At 30.9% G+C, this 20,132-nt stretch overlaps 1 protein-coding gene across 4 annotated transcripts in view; it reads right to left on the bottom strand.

Annotated features, from left to right (window-relative positions):
• Positions 1-20,132, bottom strand: part of LOC129907123 (probable serine/threonine-protein kinase DDB_G0282963) — a 165,180-nt gene continuing 145,048 nt past the window's right edge. For 3 of the 4 annotated variants that reach the window (XM_055983191.1, XM_055983193.1, XM_055983194.1), the window contains 4 exons: positions 6,626-6,788; positions 1,163-1,365; positions 895-1,098; positions 539-825 (listed from right to left, as the gene is read on the bottom strand). In XM_055983191.1, the coding sequence (XP_055839166.1) occupies positions 568-825; positions 895-1,098; positions 1,163-1,365; positions 6,626-6,788 (828 nt within the window). In that variant the 3' untranslated portion in view covers positions 539-567. Of the gene's footprint in view, positions 508-538; positions 826-894; positions 1,099-1,162; positions 1,366-6,625; positions 6,789-20,132 lie in introns of those variants that run through there. The other variant, XM_055983192.1, reaches the window with a different exon arrangement.

The following is a 20,132-nucleotide window of genomic DNA, read 5'->3' as shown; positions in this document are numbered from 1 at the left end:
TTTTATATCTTACAGACTTTAGTTAAGTCCAGAAAATTTCTTAGCGCTGATACAATCAGTGCTGCCAGACTCGACATTATCATTTTTTGTTATCGATAATTTGTATGGAAATGTCAAATTATCTTTTCTTATCGGAGCAATTACTTCTATAATTTATACAAAATGTTTGATGAGAATTTTGAATTTAGTTTTTTTTTTAAGATTAATTGTTGTTGCATTTATAATTCGCAAAATAATTTCTTAAATGTGACTAAATTTTGTTTTTTGTTTTTCGTTGTGGCTTGCATTGATAAATTTTTTGTTGTCTCCTGTTTAGTGACGTGTTTTGCTAAACCTCGATATTTTTATATTTTAAACTCTTCAATCCTATATGAGCTTGCAAAAATAAGCACTTAATAATACATATACATATTTTCGGATTCTCTTTTGCCAACTTTGTGTTTAGTGTTGCAATTCTTCTTTTTTTGAATTGATGTATTACTAGATGGCGCTGATGGTGGATATTAGCTAAAATGACAAGAAAAACAGTTTTAAAAAATGTTAAAATAAGAATATAAACTAAAAATGTTACCTTTGAAGCGCTGTAGCTTCTTCCATATCACCTTCGCCTTCTTCCATCTTATTGCCGCCACTACAAATGCGACATTTGCAACAAATAATACATGGTGCTGCCAATAGCAATAATGGTGATGCCACTAGCAGTAAAATGCCAAAACCAGCAAAGATGCCGATCACTTGAGCTCTGTGCCATACCACAGAAGCTCGGGAATGTCCCAATTTATTTTTACATGGTCCCTTGTCATAATGACGTAGAAGAAAGTCGTCCTATAAAATCAGAAATAATCATTTAGATGATTTGGTTTATAGATAAAATTGAGGTTTTTTTTAACTTACGTCTAAACTAGCTAGACAATACCAACAGAAGACATGTTTGCAACGTTTACACATCATTTGGGCACAGCCTTCGTCCTTTTCAATAGGAACAGCACACATTGGACAGCATTTAATTAAATCATTATCAAATGGTATGCCAATATCATCTTGGCCATCGGCTGCCAATCGCCGATTGTTTTCATCACAGGACATGTTTGGATGCCACTAAATTTAAAAAGATGATGATTTATTATATTAAGGTTATGAATGATGATTTTTGTTAACTTACCGGTTTTTTACAACCGGAACAAAATTCATCCTTGCAGGAAGGACATTGAACCGGACATAGCGCAGCTTGTAGGATTGCATTGTCTTTATCTTCGTTTGACGAAGATGATGGTGCCAGCGCCGAATCAGATGTACAACCAACCAAACATACAGTCTCACAACCAGCTCTTGGACACCAAGTGCGGAATTTGTCCAATTCTATTTCTGTTAAATAGACAAAACACAAAAAAAAAAAAAATGAAATTAAATGCGTTTTCAAATTTTAAATTTAAAAAATCACAAAAATGATCTTAAAAAACTTTTAGGGCTCTTAAGGTCGGTATTTTTTAACGCTTATAACTACTTAACTTATGAGGCTATTTAACATAATATTCGTGGTTTCGTCCACTCTAAATTCATGATCACAAATTTCGAAAGAAAAACTTAAATTATGAGACTCCTTATATGAGCGCTTGATGCACTTTTTTACACTATCACTAAAAATTCCAATATAAATCACTTAAACCTGCAACCATTCAATTAAGTTCTGAGACTCAAGGAACTAACATGTGCTTAATCTTTCAAACTCATATCCGTAGTTAGTGTGAGAAGGTGGCACAATCCTCTTGCAAGCCTACTTCCTTGAAGGTTCAAATGTTTGAACGTTTTTGTTTGATTTGCTTTTCAACTTAAACGTCTCGTGTATATGCACCTCTACTAATAGCTAACTATTATTTTGCTTCTATAAAGCTCAACAGAAGTTAAAGAGACATCTGTAAAGCAATTTATTCTTCTGAGCAGGCAAGGTCTTGTAGAGCTAGTCGCACTGATTTAAAAACTCCCTAACACCCCAAAAATCTGGAGTTAGGGCAAAAAACTGTTTTTCGAACCTTCACTCCTTCACCCATTGACAAAATTGTCAAGTTTTTACCCATTTTAGATATTCTAACAGTTTTGGATAGAAGACATTAAGACCATTTCAACAAAATATAAAACATTTGGTTCGATTAAACCACCTAGAACTTATAAGCTTACAAAGTTCAAAAATTCAACTTCGACATCAATGCAAATTGTATTGATTTCCTCGAAAGTTCTATCTATCGAAAATAATTAGTTAAAGTACTCATGTGTATTTTATCACCTCCAAATGAAGGGGTTAGTGTTTAGTGATAATATTTGTTTTATTCGATAACATACAAATATTTTGACGTTTCTATACAATTTATCGATAGGAAAACCTTAAACAATCCTCAGTGAAAGATTTGAAGCTGCGTGCACATTATGTTGATTAGTGATGATCAACAGAGTTGATCAACAAAGTGGAGTAAATGAAGACGTGTTGATCAATAGCGCTGTTCAACTTTTGTTGACCTGAACGCAACATAATTGAAATGGGGAAAGATCAAAGAATGTTGCGAAAGTTCCATCTTGTTCACAGTCAAATGGCAGTTAAACTAAGAAACAGAGGCGTAGCTGGTGCTGTATCAGCTGTATCAATGTAACAGGGCCCCCGAATTATAGGGGCCCCCATGAGACCAGAGCACAAGACGTTTATAAAAAAATTCACATTAATCTATAAACCTCAAATAAAACTTGATTAATAGAGGAGGGGTATTGGGGGGTCAAATTACCCCAAATAAATTTTAGCCTATTTCCGATTATCGTATCGGAAGTAGGCTTATAAATAAAAAAATATAAATAAAAAAGTTCTGGAGGGTCCACCCTCCAGAATCATGCCACACATCTATCGACATTTATCTATCCACATTTATCTATCCACATTTATCTATCCACATTTATCTATCCACATTTATTTAGAGACATTTATCTATCGACATTTATCTAGAGACATTTATCTAGCGACATTTAGCTAGCGACTTTTATCTATCGACATTTATCTATCGACATTTATCTAGAGACATTTATCTAGCGTCATTTATCTAGCGACATTTATCTAGAGACATTTATCTAGAGACATTTATCTAGAGACATTTATCTAGCGACATTTATCTAGAGACATTTATCTAGCGACATTTATCTAGAGACATTTATCTAGAGACATTTATCTAGAGACATTTATCTAGCGACATTTATCTAGAGACATTTATCTAGCGACATTTATCTAGAGACATTTATCTAGGGACATTTATCTAGCGACATTTATCTAGAGACATTTATCTAGCGACATTTATCTAGCGAAATTTATTTAGCGACATTTATCTATCCACATTTATCTATCCACATTTATCTATAGAGACATTTATCTATCGACATTTATCTAGAGACATTTATCTAGCGTCATTTATCTAGCGACATTTATCTAGAGACATTTATCTAGAGACATTTATCTAGAGACATTTATCTAGCGACATTTATCTAGAGACATTTATCTAGAGACATTTATCTAGAGACATTTCTCATTAAAAATTTCTCATGGAAGTGAGACATGTTTTCAGAAATAAAAGCAGGATCATAACGAAGCGCTCTTTTGATGAGTTGACAGAAGTAATTAAATAAGAATTTCAAATCCAGAATCTTACTTTAAAGTCAACGTTTACATACATATTTCGATGGGTTAAATTTAACAAGGATTTTAGCATTTTGCTAAATTTAAATTTTTTTTTGCAGATTTTGAAGTAACCTAGACCGAAATGAATCGCTTACATTCCCGATTTTGTAGAAAACTAATTTAGCTGCAAATCCGAGGTTTCAGCATTGCATTTCGGTCTGGGTTACTTCAAATTTTGTGCAAAACAGTCCGGAAAACTATATAAAAATGCGTTTGGAAATTTTCACTTTTCGTACCAATGCGTTGTTAAGGCTTAAGGCTGTATCCAAGTCTAGGAGATGACGGGGCTTCCAAGAAAATGTGGATACAGGGCCCCCAAAGGGCTAGTTACGCCATTGCTAAGAAATGACATTTCACTGACATGAACAACAACACGTCCAAACTTAACTGAGAGTGTAGACGAGTAGCAAGCTGGTCAAAAAGTTAAAAAAAAACCGTGTTGCTCAACATAACGTGAACGCAGCTTAAATATTACTTTGGATGCGAACCAATCATCACCAACGGCACCTAGCGAATTATTGAATTTATTCAAAGTGAGTGCTTAAGGTATTCCCCTAAGAGTAGCAAAAGATCCTTAAGATCTCAAAGAAATTAGACCTGAAAATTGAATACACCAAAACCTACATGATCAGAATTCAAATACAAACTAACTCAAATATTCAAGTTAATTTTTTTTGATATGCCACGGTGGAATATGAACATATTATATTTATTTCTATACTGTAGAGAAATTAGACAACTGGAAGAAATTGTGTCTGTCATAAGCAGATCTCGTGTAAGGAGAAGGCTAAGGATGCTTTTTTTTCAATAAAAATTTTTTTAACTTTTAGAATATGCTTCGACTGTAATGCCTTTAACGAATCGATTTTTGCCGCACAATATGCCGCACGGCTAATGTCAACAAGGACTCCTATATGGACATTATCGCTTTAGGCACCTGCGGTTTAAGTTCACACTAGTCGCTTTATACTGAAAAGCTTTGCCATACGGCAAAAATTAACTCATGAAAAGTCGTTATAGCTCTCCGATTCGTTCATGTTTTTTGAAGAAGTAAGCAAACGGATACATCTGTCTTCAGAAAGAAATTGTAAACGTTCGTCATTTTGAGTTTAAGTTTTTAACTCACCGATTGTCACGGCTAATGTCAACAAGGACTCCTATATGGACATTATCGCTTTAGGCACCTGCGGTTTAAGTTCACACTAGTCGCTTTATACTGAAAAGCTTTGCCATACGGCAAAAATTAACTCATGAAAAGTCGTTATAGCTCTCCGATTCGTTCATGTTTTTTGAAGAAGTAAGCAAACGGATACATCTGTCTTCAGAAAGAAATTGTAAACGTTCGTCATTTTGAGTTTAAGTTTTTAACTCACCGATTGTGATGGTTAAGCTATGATTCAACTCTGGTAGAATCCTTTACTTGGATATTTTACTATAAGAATCTTAAACCCGGAGGCTTCAAGAGTACAACCATTTTAAATTTGGAACCACGGTTTAAATATTTCTGCAAAAACCATCTATTAATGAGCTTACAAAAGATGACTAGTTAGGAATTCATTAACGTTATTATTTGAACATCAAAGTGCGTTCGGCTTACGCTTTGAAAAGGCTTCGGTAAGGCATGTTAAGTATAATGAATACTTACTCTTTTTTGGTAGCATCGATTCTGTTAAAGCTTTAAGTTCAGTTGAACTCAACTTTAACTTGCATCATCAAATTTTCAAGCCTGAACCTTTATACAAAGGAGGCAAACATGATTTCGCTTAAGTTATCGATAAATTATATGAAAGTCTCATTTAAAATGGCCGTGTTCAAGTAATTGGTGAGTTTTGCTTACATAAAAGAATACAAATGCAAATGCACTTTATGATCAGATGATTCCAAAAGCTCACTATCGCTTGGTTCAGGTCACTGCACTGAGAGAAAAAAACGCAACGTAAAATTTAATGTATGCAACAATGATTTTGAGTTGGAAAATCTAACATGAAACATCTTCAAAACAAAATTGCAACAACGACGTAAAGAAATTTTTAATTTTTGTCGGACTTTAGCATATTGCATTTTTTATTTAAATTTATGCTTTTTTCAAAGTTGAAACAACTTTAAGGATGTTTTATAACGGCAAACCATATTAAACTAGCGATGCAAAATCATTCCGAAAAATAGTTGAATTAACTTGGTTTTAGTTGATTTTAAGTTGTGCTCAGTGTGCTCACATCACTAAGCTAGCTTATATTTGAGCGGACCTTTTCGAAGAATAAAAATAACAAAATTAACCATTTCAAATTTGATAAAATCAAATAAATACGTACACCTACATACTTCTACATTGAATAGTTTAATTTAAGCATAACTGTTTATTGAAAAATTATTAGCTTACAACAATCTATCGCAAAGGTATCTAAAGACACAAAAGACTTTCCTTTATACAACCAAAAGATGTTTGTCTTGCCAAGTTAAATTTCTATTAAAATATTTGATGTCCTACCCACATTTTATCATCTCAAATGTGAAACCTACTTTCAATCAATTAACTCTTATAAGCGCCTTTTATACAATGAACATTTATGTATGTATTTTAAGTATATAATTACATTTGTTGTAACTCAATGTCAAGAGAATGAATTGATTGATCGACTTTACAGATAGTACCACCGCCATTCTCTTGATTTAATTAATACTCATGACTCGCAAACCATCAAGACGTGCACATATAGAATCAATTTGAATTAAATTAAAATGTCCGCCCCCTGCTTGCTATATAAGCAACAAAGAGGAGGAAAAGTATCAAAAAAGAAAAATCTACCTACTATGAAAAATATACCCTATCAAAGTTTTGACCCCTGTCATTTGCAATGAAAGCAAGAAAAAAAATAGATTTAAATATAAAATTGAAAAAAAAAAACAACAACTTACCTCGATTTAATCGATATCGATGATGTTTCTTCATAAGATTTTGTGATGTCAGCTTATCGATTTCATTCAATGCAACAACACCTTGGGATGGGCATTGTGCATCGGGACATGATATGTCATAAGCTCCTTCTGATATTTCAAATTCCACATAAGCTCTCATACACTGGAAATATAAAGAGTATGAAAAATTGATTAATTAAATGGCGCCCAACGTGAGGGATTTTTTAAATTTATTTATTGTTTGCAATGACATTTTTATTTAGAAGACACAATTTGATTATGATTATTGTTTCAGAATGTCACATCCAGAGTGATAAAAAGTTTCCAATTATGACAAAATGCCTCGCGCACAGTGATGCCAACCACAACTACCTTTTGAAGCACGCAATCGAAGTTAATTATTATTAATAAATCAAAAGGAATGGAAATATTTAATTATTTACTCTTCGTGCGAAATGGGAGACAAGAAGAGTTAACTAATTAGAGTGAAAGATGGAGGCTGCTGATGCTGATGGCTTGGTTGAACAAGAGCTTATGATTAATAGTATTGAATTAAATTAAAATGACAGTTTTTCAAGTGATGCCTGGAAGAATTTAATGATTTAATATTCAAACAATTTATACAACTTCACTCTATTTGATCTTAAAAGGACTTGCTTTATTGAAATTTATTTCGTCTTCACTTTAAATAATCAGTTTCCAAAAAGGATTAAACCAAAAAAAAAAAAAAAAAGAACTTCTAACAAAACATCTGGCGAACGGCACCAAATTTCTCTATTTTCACATAAACTATACTTTCTCTCGATCCGAACAAATAGCAGTACCATGCCATCCAACATCTGGTGCAGGATTGAATGAATCCCTCTATTGGGAAAATTTAGCAATCAATGTCCGCATTGGAGAACACGTACTCTCGTACGGGTGAACAGCTTTAGTAAATTCGATTTGGCTTTTTGGCAAATTTAATATCAATTGTTGCCTGCATCCATTCTGACGTATTGGATTTTCCAGCAACTAACGAAACGATATGGATTGTTTGTGGCTAAGGCTTGAACAATTGGTTATTCGTTTAGTCTTTGTGTAATTCAATTGGTGTTAAAAGAGGTTCAATTGGATCAAACACATTACAAAGAATTAATAGGTGGTGTTTTCAGGATAGAAAAACTTGCAGAGGAAATAAAAGGTTCAATTTAATTTAAAAGAAAATAGTTTAAGAGGATGTGCAGAAGCGGAAAATATTGAGTGTTAGCTTAATATGAATTCAATTAAAAAAATTTAAGGAAGATTTTGACAGATTCTGGAAACGACTGAGGTCTTAAACGATGTCTTGCTAGATACAATATTAACCAAAATATTTCGAAAATGAAAGAAAGAACATTCCGTTAACTTTCCTTAATTGCCTCCAGTGAGCACCATATTAGATAATGCTTCCTAGCCTATAACTAGTGGACAAGGAAGACGCTTCAAACGATACCTCATTTACCTAATGATGAGCAGTAGTTTAGAAGTTATGAGAGAACATACATACTTAAATTCATAAAAAACTAGGTAGAAACCTCTTTTTTGCTACGCCCGCCATAGCAAGTCAAAAAAAGAAAGTACTACACAGTAATCAGGCTTAAATATCTCGAAAACCGTTCGCGTTAAAGAGCTTAGTTCATAAGGACTCAAATCTAACTGAAACCAGATTATTTTTACTTCTACAAGTTCAAAGTCTTCTGTGGACGAATTGCGTACAAAATAATTTTATTTACTTATCTAATTTTTTAGAATTGACCATTATAATAAACAAATTAAGTGGTTACACAATAATAACATTAAACCTTAAATGCTTCTCATTCGTTCATTTAAATTATGCAGGTAGAAATGTCAATTTCACAAAATCCATTAAATGACTTTGTCAATGTTTCAATTACATGAAATTTTGTGATGTAATTTTTCATCATAACACGTCTAGACCGGAAATGATGGCCATCGAATAAGGGTGTGTATTAGGTTGCTAGTATCCAATTACATTCGTAAATTGAAAACTCTTTACTTGTGCAATATTAAGAGGAAATAGACAAAATCCTTAAATTCCTTGATTTATACATTTTCATATCAATAACTCACACCCAAAAGCTTTAACGTGTTACGTTCAATATAGGCTTCATAATCATTTTTTCTCCGAATTTATTGATTGAAAACAAAATTCGATTGCAATATAATGTATATTTATTTTGATTTAAATAACACAATGTAACATTTTTGCGTTATACGAAATACGGTTCAGATGCGTTTTATGGATTCTTTGAACTGTGATGCGTACAATAATGTAAAGCTTCTTTTCTGCGAAAATTTATATATTCGCAAAATATATATATTATATATATTATATATGTTGGTGCTGAAGCTGATGAAGCATATCAAAAAATGTTGTAACCTTTACCAAAACCAAAATCCATACCGTGGAATATTTTTATTAAGGTTCTTTTTTTTCAATTTATTGATATTTTTTTGTGTGTTGTGTTGGATAAAACTGGAGGTTTTGTTAAAAAGTTAGGTTTATTAATAAAAAAAAAAACTTTTTTAAAGAATAACCAGAATTTCAAGGAATTTGGCACCTGTGGCGTATACGTAACTTTTTTTTATGTTTTCATGAAGAATGAATGAAATTTAATGTAGGGAATTTTTAAGGGCTTTTTTTAATGGATTTTAATGGAAAACTTTAAATGATAATAAAATTCAAATCTTTTTGGCATTTCAAGTTTTTCGTTTAACTTTTATGAGCAATAATTTCTATAGGCTTTAAAGTCACTTTTAGAGGTCATAGCTATTTATATTTTATATTTTGAGAGATAAAGTGGATTTGGTGATACATTTTGGAAGTGTTGATTTAACTTAAATAAACTCTTGAAAAGACACCACACATAAGCAGTGCTTTTTTTATTTTAAGTATAACTTTTATTTTAGGTGCAAAGAATGTAACCATCTTCCTCTAAAACATTAAAATTTACAGTCTATTCAGGATGGGGTTTTTATAAGACCAAAATTTTGCGTCTTAGTAAGGGTATGACAGCATTTTACCGATGAGCGGACTATCATATCTGGGCGAAACGCATTTGGACTAAATGTCAATTGAACTTTTAATTTGAATTATAACGAATTACTCCAATAAAAAACAGATAACTTCGCTTAATATCACGCATTGGACTGGTATAAATCACGGTAGTACCTTAATCTGAATTATATCTCTGCATATATATATCAAAGACTTTTGCCGCAAGTATCACGGGCTACTATCACATATTTCTCCTGCAAATATCACAGAGAACCTCCATTTGTATCACAAATTGGTCGAGCATATTACGGATCAATTCCGTTACGCTTCACTGACAATTTCAGTAAATATCACGGAATGCAATGATATTTATCACAAACATCTCCGATATGTCTTTTTCTGGTAAATAATACATGATAACTTCTTTAAGTATGACGATAATATCACGCATTGGTCTGGTTAACATGCAGTCGCATGGTATTTATCACGGTAAGTATATATCACAGACTGTTCTCGAATGTATTACTGCTCACCGATAAATATCAAATATTTTTTTTGGTAAGTATATCATGGAAAACTACTGTTTGTAATTCGAATTGCGTTAGCATATATCACAAAAAATTTTGACGAGTATTTTAATAAATATCACGGATTTCCGATACGTATTTTTTGGTAAATATCACGTATTTCTTTAACAAACATGATATTCGAATGGTATTTAGCACGGTTAGTACTGTTATCGTATGTATTATTGATCACCAATAAATATCACATATTTCTTCGGTAAATATCACAGAGAACTACTGTTTTTAAATTCGAATTGTTCAAGCATAATATCACAAAGAATTTTGATGAGTGTTTTAATAAGTATAAATCACAAAAAATTTTGATGAGTGTTTTAATAAGCATTACGGATTTCCGATATGTATTTCTTGGTAAATATCACGTATTTCTTCAATAAACATGATATTCGCATGATATTTAGCACGGTAAGTACTGTTATCATATGTATTACTGATCACCAATAAATATCACATATTTTTTCGGTAAATATCACGGATAAGTACTGTTTTCTAATTCAAATTGCTCTATCATATATCACAAATAATTTCGACGAGTATTTAGGTAAATATCACGGATTTTTGATATGTATTTTTTGGTAAATATCACGTATTTCTTCAATAAATATGATATTCGCATGGTATTTAGCACGGTAAGTATGTATCACAGACTGTTCTCGTATGTATGACTGCTCACCAATAAATATCACATATTTCTTCGGTTAATATCACAGAGAACTACTGTTTTGTAGTTCGAATTGCTCTAGCATATATCACAAACAATTTCGACGAGTATTTTGGTAAATATCACAGATTTTTGATACGTATCATGGATGTTTTTTGGTAAATATCACAAATTACTTCATTAAATATGATGAATCAATCTATTTACTCTGCAAATAACATATTGGTCTTAGACATATCACTGCTAGAAGTATTTGGTAAATGTCGCACGCCTCGTATTATAGCAGGTATGTATCACAGACTGTTCACGTAAGTATCACGGTTTGCTTTGGTAGGTACTTATCACAAATTTGTATGCAAAACATCACAGGAACTATGCTTCATCCCAGTATGTTTTACAGATTTTATTTTATTCATGCAAAACTTCATCAAAAATAAAATTCTTGATTTAAGTATATTTAAACTTTTGTTGTGATAGAAAAAATTAAAGTAAGGATTTGATTAATATTCTCTGGCTATAAAAATCCACAAATGGTCTTATTTTTAAAAGTAATTTGTTCCACATATTTATGATATAGAAATGTTAAATGATTTTTTCAATTATAATAAAATCCTTTCATAAAATCTCAAACATAAAATTCAATTCAAATACACTCTAATGTCATTTTCCTTTCAAAACACAACACAAACAAAAAAAACACCTTTCTGTAATAAAATAAATTGCACGACTGGGGTCGCACGTACTTGCTCTTATGGTAAAAGTTACTCTAATGTTAAAGTTTTCAATTGAACAAAATAAGGGAAAAATTAAAATTTGATATTTTCACTGAATTTCGTTAGTGGTGCAAAAAAATAAAATCTATTTTTATAAATAATTAAATACCGTTTTAAATGCTCTTTTACAAAAAACTAAGTATGCCATTTTATTTCTAGTATAAAAAGGAATTTTTAGAAAAAAAATTTCGAAAATCGTTAGAGCCGTTTTTTAAAAAATTAATTTTTTATATATTAAAATTTCCTAACATTTGTCAAAAAAAAAATTGATATGCAATTTTGAATAAATAATTAATTTACACATAAAAACGAAATTTCAAAATTTTTCACCAACCCGTTTCCAAAAAATTGATTTTTCAAAAAAAAATTTTGAAAGATTTTTTAAAAATCCAAAAATGTGTTTTTTGAAAAATTAAAAATTTTTTTAAATAATGATTGTTTAAACGTTTCTGTATTAAAAATTTGGTCGAAACCTGTTTTGTCGTTTATGAGATATTCATAAATCCAAAAAACCGTTCTATGGCAGGTACCGTTAATAACGGTACAAAAAATATTTTTTGTATTATCAAAGGCGGCTCTTATCAATTACAGTAAGCATAAAATTTTTAATCAAAATCGTTAGAGCGGTTTTTGAAATAAATCAACTTTTCTGTTTCCGTTATATGACAGGTACCGTTAGTTTTGGTCCTAAAAAAAAAAATTCAATTTCTCCTCTAGGGAATCACCCAAAACTGTTAACTACCAAGTTTGAAGAAAATCGCTTCAGTAGTTTAGGCTGTAGCTCGGGGTTCTTACAGACAGACAGACAGACAGACAGACAGACAGACAGACAGAATTGCCGGACCCACTTTTTTGGCATTCTCCATCATCGTAATGTCACGTAAAATTGTTATCTCGAGTTCGATTTTTTTTACGAATCCTAAACTTGCCCTATAGTACCTATATCGCAAGTAAAAAAGCAAACCCTACCATGTGAATTCTTGACTTATAACAAAAAAATCAAAAGTACTCACGTCCTCAAAAATGCATAAAAAATGTGATGATATGTTTTTAAGTACATTTGTACCTTACTTGCACTTAACTACTGCACAATTTTTGATTGAATAAATTTGAATTCATTTTACACTATCTTGCCCCGGGAAGCTTTCATAATATCACCTCCGTCATTTTTTGTATTTTTTTGTATTTTTATGAATACTTTCACACTACTATGTCATTGAATATTATGAACTTAATATGGTGCTTTTCATTTATTCTGACCTCGTTGCGGCAGCAAACAAGGAATAGTTATTTGTAGGTTGAATTAAGAAGTGTATAATGTAGCGAGGATTCGTGTCATTTAACTTCAACACAAAATGAGGTTTTTTAAGGAGGGGATTATTTTCGTTGGGTTGTTGTGGGCTGTGAGGTTTTTAATTTAGTATGCGACACAGTTCTTCTTCTTCTATAAGACTGATGAATGGTTCCAACACGATTAAGGAGCAAAATTAATTTTATATTTCATCTCTTTTGCAAACTTCCTTCCATACTCTCTGTTGTTGCATTATATATACATTTTGTCCTTATGTCAGCTAAAGGAAATGCAGAAAGAGATAGAAATAGAGAGTTGATATTTTAAAGCAGCTTTTTCAAAAGGAAATTGAAATTTGAAATAAAGGAACAAAAATCCTTTAATTTATTGCTTGGCTTAGTACTTCACTTCCGCATAGAAATTAAATTCTTTTGCAGTATACGAGTACTACGGGAATAAGAAAAAGTTGGACTTGATTAATTTTTTGTTCTTCTTTTGCAAAAACAAGTGCGGACATTTCTTGTGTTTTGATGATATTTTTTTTATATTTTGCTTCATTGGTTTACTTTTTGTCTTTGTATTCTACTTTGAGTTTCATGAAATAACTCTATATATTGAAATACCAGAACAAATTAGTCAAGTTTTAGAATTGGAGGAAATATTTCTTTAAGGATAAGTTCAGTCTCAGTTGTCAGGGAGTTTGACGACAATTCGTAGCTTTTTTACTCTCAAATGTACAGATACCTTATAAAACATTTACACGAATATCAACTTGTTGAATGCTTCAAATAGTGTTTCAAATGTTTGAGTTTAACTGAGGAAATTCATTCTGTAAGGCGATTTGACATAAGTATTTAACAAAAACGCCGGAGCATTTATAAAAAAAAATGTGAAGATCGCAACAATAAAGTAGGGGTAACCGGGACAGTGTGCTCCAGGGGCAAATAGACTAACCGCCAATAACTTTAAAACAGAACAATTTTTTTTTTCATTTTTACTCTTGTTACTTCATCAAGGACATCCATAGTTTCATATCGTTGACTTTTTTTAGAGGTACAGTTTTTGTAGGTAATTTCTAAAGAAATGAGGACGTAGACGTATGTAAGAAAAACAACAAGAAGGGCGATGAAAACACATTTTTAAAGCGTGCTTGCCAGCTTATTTTTGGTAAACGAAAAAGCATACGATCTGTGCTCGTAACTATGAGATTCCATGCAAAAATATAAGCAGAAGACGTTGAAGCATTCTACGTTTATTATCAGCTGTCAAAAAAATTTATATAATTCAGCTTTATAAAATTACAAGAATCTTAACAAATTTACAATGAAATTTTTAAAGTATCAATTTTAGTTTTGAAAAGACTTTGATTTAAGAAACATTTTTTTTAGAAAAATACTTCAACATTTTTAAAAGAAGTACGAAACTATTGTTTTACGTACTTATTCTTCAGCTTCTATAAATTATTACAGAAACAACAATATTACTTCTTACTAAAACTTCGGTAAGAGTTTTTTATTACACGAAATGAAGAAATTTGCATTAGTTTAAGGATTTGAAAAAATGCCCTTTTATAATTTCATTGGGAAGCTGTTTATAAAAATCTTATCATAGTTATTGTTTGAAATTTTTTTAGAAAGCTCTGCCTCGTTGAGTTTCCATATGCTTACTTACCGGAGTCTTATCGAAGTTTAACGAGATTTCAATTGACACTTTTAACAACTTTATAAAAGCTATTAACGGAATTATTGTTGATTCTATATGAAAATAAGTAACTGGGAAATATTTAAAGAAGTCTTATCGAAGCTTTAACCTCAAGATATACATTTTTATGAGATACTTAATTCTTAACCACTTTGAGCTTTGCACATGACCAATTTTTATTAAGATCCTACAATTTCTGATCCAAACAAGTGCTGGTGGTGGTCTTGTATTGACCTTAACAGTGCAGCAATAATTTCCATACCAAATAATCTCAAGGAATTTTAATGTCAACTGATCATGACGGGTAAGATCTAGAAGAATGGAAATCTCTTTCTTTCTCTCTCTGTCTCTGTCTGTTCTCTCTCTCTCTCTCTGTCTCTGTCTGTTCTCTCTCTCTCTCTCTCTCTCTCTCTCTCTCTCTCTCTCTCTATCCTCTCTCTCTCTCTCTCGCCAAACCTTACCAAAGTTTTATAACTGCTGCCGAACAAGGCCCAAGTCAATTTTAAAGAGCAGAGTTAACGCGAATTTAAAACTGCTTTAACTGTGGTTTGTTAATCATTTGAAATTAAAATTAAGCGTAAACTGTAGATAATTTTCCAATGTCAAACACTTCATTCAAAGCATTGTTGGCGGTGTCGTTCTTAATTTTAATCTATATTGCAGAAGCGTATTTATTTTTTCATTCATTCATTAACTCATCAACTTTAATGCGTTAGCACTGAGTATTACCCGTCTTAACTCGTGGCTAACTCCGACATCAGTATGATTCCTTGTTGCCATTAAATGGTGGTTTTTCGATTCAATGAAAAAAATGGGGCTTTATCAATAAGCCAATTTAATGAGTAAACTGTGAGTTAACTCCGATATCAAAATAGGTATAACGAAAAACATGCTTATGGAGTTAATTTATGGATAATTCCCTCACGAAAATAATGACAAACTGCAAGGCCAAATATTTAAATTTGTTTAAATTTCTATGGAAAAAAAAATATTTCAATTGAACCGGAAAAATAATGATTAAACCCAAATAACAAAGAACACAAAAAGTATTTATTTTTTTTGTAAAATCATAGTTTTCCAGGAACGCGTTTGTGTATAAAAAAAATGTGTTTTGTATGAATTTCAACACAACAAGTGAAAATTGCCTTCCTGAGTAAAATTAATAACAACATTGTGCAAAATCATCCATTCGTATTAATTTAAGTTAAACAAACAAAATAATAATTCAACCGATTTACTTGAAAAAATTGTCATTACCAAACAAAACATAATGTCATGTGTTGTTATATCCTGGACCCCCAAATATTGATTTATTTTGACATCCTAATTCCAATGCCAAACATGTTTTTTTACCATTTTTTATTTACAATCCTACTATGTATGTATTTATTTATATTTATTATATAAAAAAGAATATTATAATCTATAACAAATTCCCTGCTGGTTGTTCAAAAACTTTTTTTTTTACCAAACCAAACACGAGTTAAAAAAAAAAACTTTTCAAAATTCTATTTCGAAATGCAAATACGGATTAGCCCGCATACCCGCAACGAAAGTAAAACTGCGAAGGCGTTTCATGCAAAATGCATTAATTAAAAGAGTCAACATTGTTTTTGTGGGCACACTCTGGATCTGGCAGTTCTACATTATACATCTCACCATGAAGTGACCTGACCATTATTTACATATAGAAAACAAAAAAACCTAATTGCTCGTTGGCTTTGAAGAGCTTGTGCGAATAAATTGTGCAAAGGTTATAATACCTATTTGTGTGTAAATATCTTTATGTGTCGTCTCTATTAAAACTTTCACTGCGTGAACAAATAATAATGCTAGGCTAAGGCTAGTGTGATATATTTACATTATTCTATCTCCGACAGAGTCACCTAATTAATTACAATCATGAAGAGAGTATAAAGTATAAAAATAGTTTATAGCCTTCATAGCGCCATTGGCATTTTATCCTATTGACATTACTGTAATGCATGACGCAGTTAATGAGAGTGCTATGGGCGCTTCAAACAAAACCATACACGTGTGTGGATTTATTAAAAAAAAAATACTCCTATAAAGCTGCTTTTATACTTCTTCTCACACCTAAAGGCATTTAATGGGTTTAATAAAAGATTCGCGTACCTACGTTTAAGCACGTTAGCAAACCCACATAAATCACTACATTACCTGGGCTATATAGAGAGAGTGGATTTTTGACATTTCCTACTCGACCTATTTTTTTTTAAGCGAAATTTTTACAACCAAATGGGAGCTATTAATAAACTCTAAATTGCCCGTATCTACCCTACCTATGCTGTACTCTAGACAAGTCTTCTTTCTACTCGATTGCACCACATCAATATCGATTTATGCTCGTTCCAGTTTCCGTATACGTAACGTATATATGTAAGTTAAAAATTCCTCTGCAAAATACTCAAATGTCCTTAATCGTGAAGCATCTCACGAAAAAGTCATAAAGTTAAAAAGATTGATATTATGAACTTTTGGCATATCTCCCTTGTAAAACGTTTATCCGAAGGACACGAATATAGGTATAAGGAAGGACATCATTGTGGAACAAGAGAGGATAACGTTTCACACACATTTTCACATACCTATAAACGTGTGTGTGTGTTTTTTTTTGTTTTATTACCGTTCACAGATCAAATTGTCGATATATGAAAGTTTAACAGGAGTATGGTTTTGTTATAAGGATGATTGATTATATAGAAAAAAAAATACGTTCGGGTAATTTTCTTGTTTTTGGAAGAAGGTTGAAGTTTTTTTTTTTTCTTGTTTGAGAAAATTTTATGAGTTATGAAGACGAAAATATCAATCTATTCGTCTTTATGAGATTTGTTTAAATATTTTTTATTAAGACATTTCAAGATTGAATAGTTTTTTTTTATGTCATGATTTCTAGTTCAAAAGAGACGATGACATGAAATCAATTTATTGATCCTTAAAACTTATCATAAAATATAAGGACTCAAGAACTTGTAGTAGTACCACACAAGAGAATTCATTCGGTATAACTACTTTTAATTCATTCTTTTATTATTCTTCAATTGGTATTTAATCAATGACTTCTTAATTTAATCATAATGCCTTTCTTAATTTATTCTATAGGACTTCGCACTTATTAAAAAAGAATGTCAGATCTCAGATCGCTTTAGAATTCGTAACTCCAGCCTAAATGCCGTTAATCGCTTGTATAAAGTTGTTAAAAGTGTTTATAGAAGTCTTGCCAAACTTCGATAAAACTTCGGTAAGTAAGCATATGGAAGCTCAATGAGGCAGAGTTTTCTAGAAAATAAGTTTAACTATTTTCTAAAAGTTTTATAACAGAGCAGTAGAATAAATTAAAATCTCATAGGTTCAAGCTCTTATAAGCCTTCAAGCTTTAATCAAAACCGATTTGCAAAATTTCAATAACAGAATAACATGAAGAGTTTAAAGAGTTTTAAGCGAACTTTGCTTACTTCGTTAAATTAGCTTATAGAATATTAATAAAGCAGGGAACTCGAAAAAGTTTTTTGTAAGCACCTTAAGAATTTTTAACGAAAATTAAATCACTATTTTTTTTATTATATGTTTGATTACCTAATTAATTTTAAATGAAAATATTTCAAATTTTCGTTATTTTTGAATAACTTCGATAAGACTTTTATAAATAGCTTTCCAAAGATCTTATGCAAGGACATTTTTTTTTCAAATCCTTAAATTTATGCAACGTTCTTCGTTTCGTGAAGTAAAAAACTCTTACCGAAGTTTTACCGAAGTAATATTGTAGCTTCTGTAATACCTTATAGAAGCTGAAGAGTAAGTACGTAAAACAAAAGTTTCGTAATCCTTCTAGAAAAGTTAAATTATTTTTCTAAAAAAATTTTTCTTAAATCAAAGTCTTTTCAAAACTAAAAGTCAAGATTTTAAAAATATCATAGTCAATTTGTCAATTTATCTTAATTTTTTTTGACAGCTGATAATACATAGTGACAGCATTTCAAACATAGTGCAGATTGTATTGATTTTTTTAAAACTAACTTTTAAACTTTAACTCTCATACTATTATAATAAAGTTATGTTTGCTTAACTGTATTCTTAAAATTTTGCGTATGATAATTGCATGATATCATCTCCCCGCAAATTTGCAATTTATAATGAAAGAAACATAAATAGATACCCACTGACATTTCCGTCATCATGAGTCTGATAATTTTCATCTCTTTTTTTTTTATAAATAATATTTCATGCGAAGCAAGAGTGATAACTGTGAATAATAACATTTAATTTATTAATGATAATAATGTACACATGTAGATACCTTCAAATAAAATATACAAAAAAAAAAAACTTTAATAACGTCATTTCTCTGTTCTCTTCTGTCAGTTTTGTATTTTTATTTTTGAATAATTTACATCACGTCCCAAAAGTCATTTGCATATTTATTCAAAAAATTTCAGTTGCTCGATAATGAGTTTGCTAAAATGTAGTAGTTTCATGATAATATGAGCTGTAGAGGAACTGTCACTCATTTTTATTTGTATAATTACGAACTCTGGATGAAATATTAATTTGAAAACAAACAGTCCCTTAAGTAGTCAGACCCTTAAAAAAAGAAAAAACACTATGAATCATGGCTTTTCTTTAATATCAAATTTTGAGAACTTTCATTGAAAATCGATAAAATATAAAAATGTGCAAAATGCAACTTTGGGTATGTTTGATTTGATTTCCTTTCGATAAGAAAAAGTTTTTTTTTTAAGCTATTTCAATGCGAAAACTAGAAATGTTGGCAAACTTCATGAATTTATAAAGGAAAGTGGATTTTCTCTAGAAAATTGAATGAACCACTGCACCCACTCACACAGCTCTTAACTTTGTTCTCTTTATGATGAGTCAAAATAAAAGTTGAAGAAGCTGCAAAGCACTCACTCTTTTGTGTTTGTTTTTTTTTTTTTAACTTTAAGAAAAATCCTTATAAACGTATGCCATGCTCTACAAATGTATGCAATTTGTAATCATATAATCCCTAGTGACTGGTGTATACTTGTCTGAGTTCTCTCCTAACAACATATCAAATAGATTGACGGGGTGGAATCTTATACTATAACTAGCCAGGGCTAAATAAATGAAGGGCTCCTTTTCTCCTGTATTCCTTTTTAAAAGAATATAAATATGAGAAGTTAGTCAATTTCCTTTGGAAGTTATAGTCTAATCATGAGTAGATCTAGTACTACAATAAATACATAATCTTCTGGTCCAGAAAATAGGATGTGTTGGTTGGTAGTACTAGATTTGTACTCATGAGTTGTCTACCATCTTCAAAGGAACGCTTCCAATTAGAAATCGAAATATTTCATAAAACATGGATTGTAGTAGATTTTTAATTTTGTACGGATTGTACTAGATTTTTTATTTCGTACATCATTAAAGCGTTAGAAAAACAATCTTTGAATTGGA

The sequence above is a fragment of the Episyrphus balteatus genome, chromosome 1, assembly GCF_945859705.1.
Source record: "Episyrphus balteatus chromosome 1, idEpiBalt1.1, whole genome shotgun sequence".
Taxonomy (NCBI): Eukaryota; Metazoa; Arthropoda; class Insecta; order Diptera; family Syrphidae; genus Episyrphus; species Episyrphus balteatus.
The sequence above is the reverse complement of the archived record's forward strand: the minus strand, read 5'-3'. Positions and strand labels throughout refer to the sequence as shown.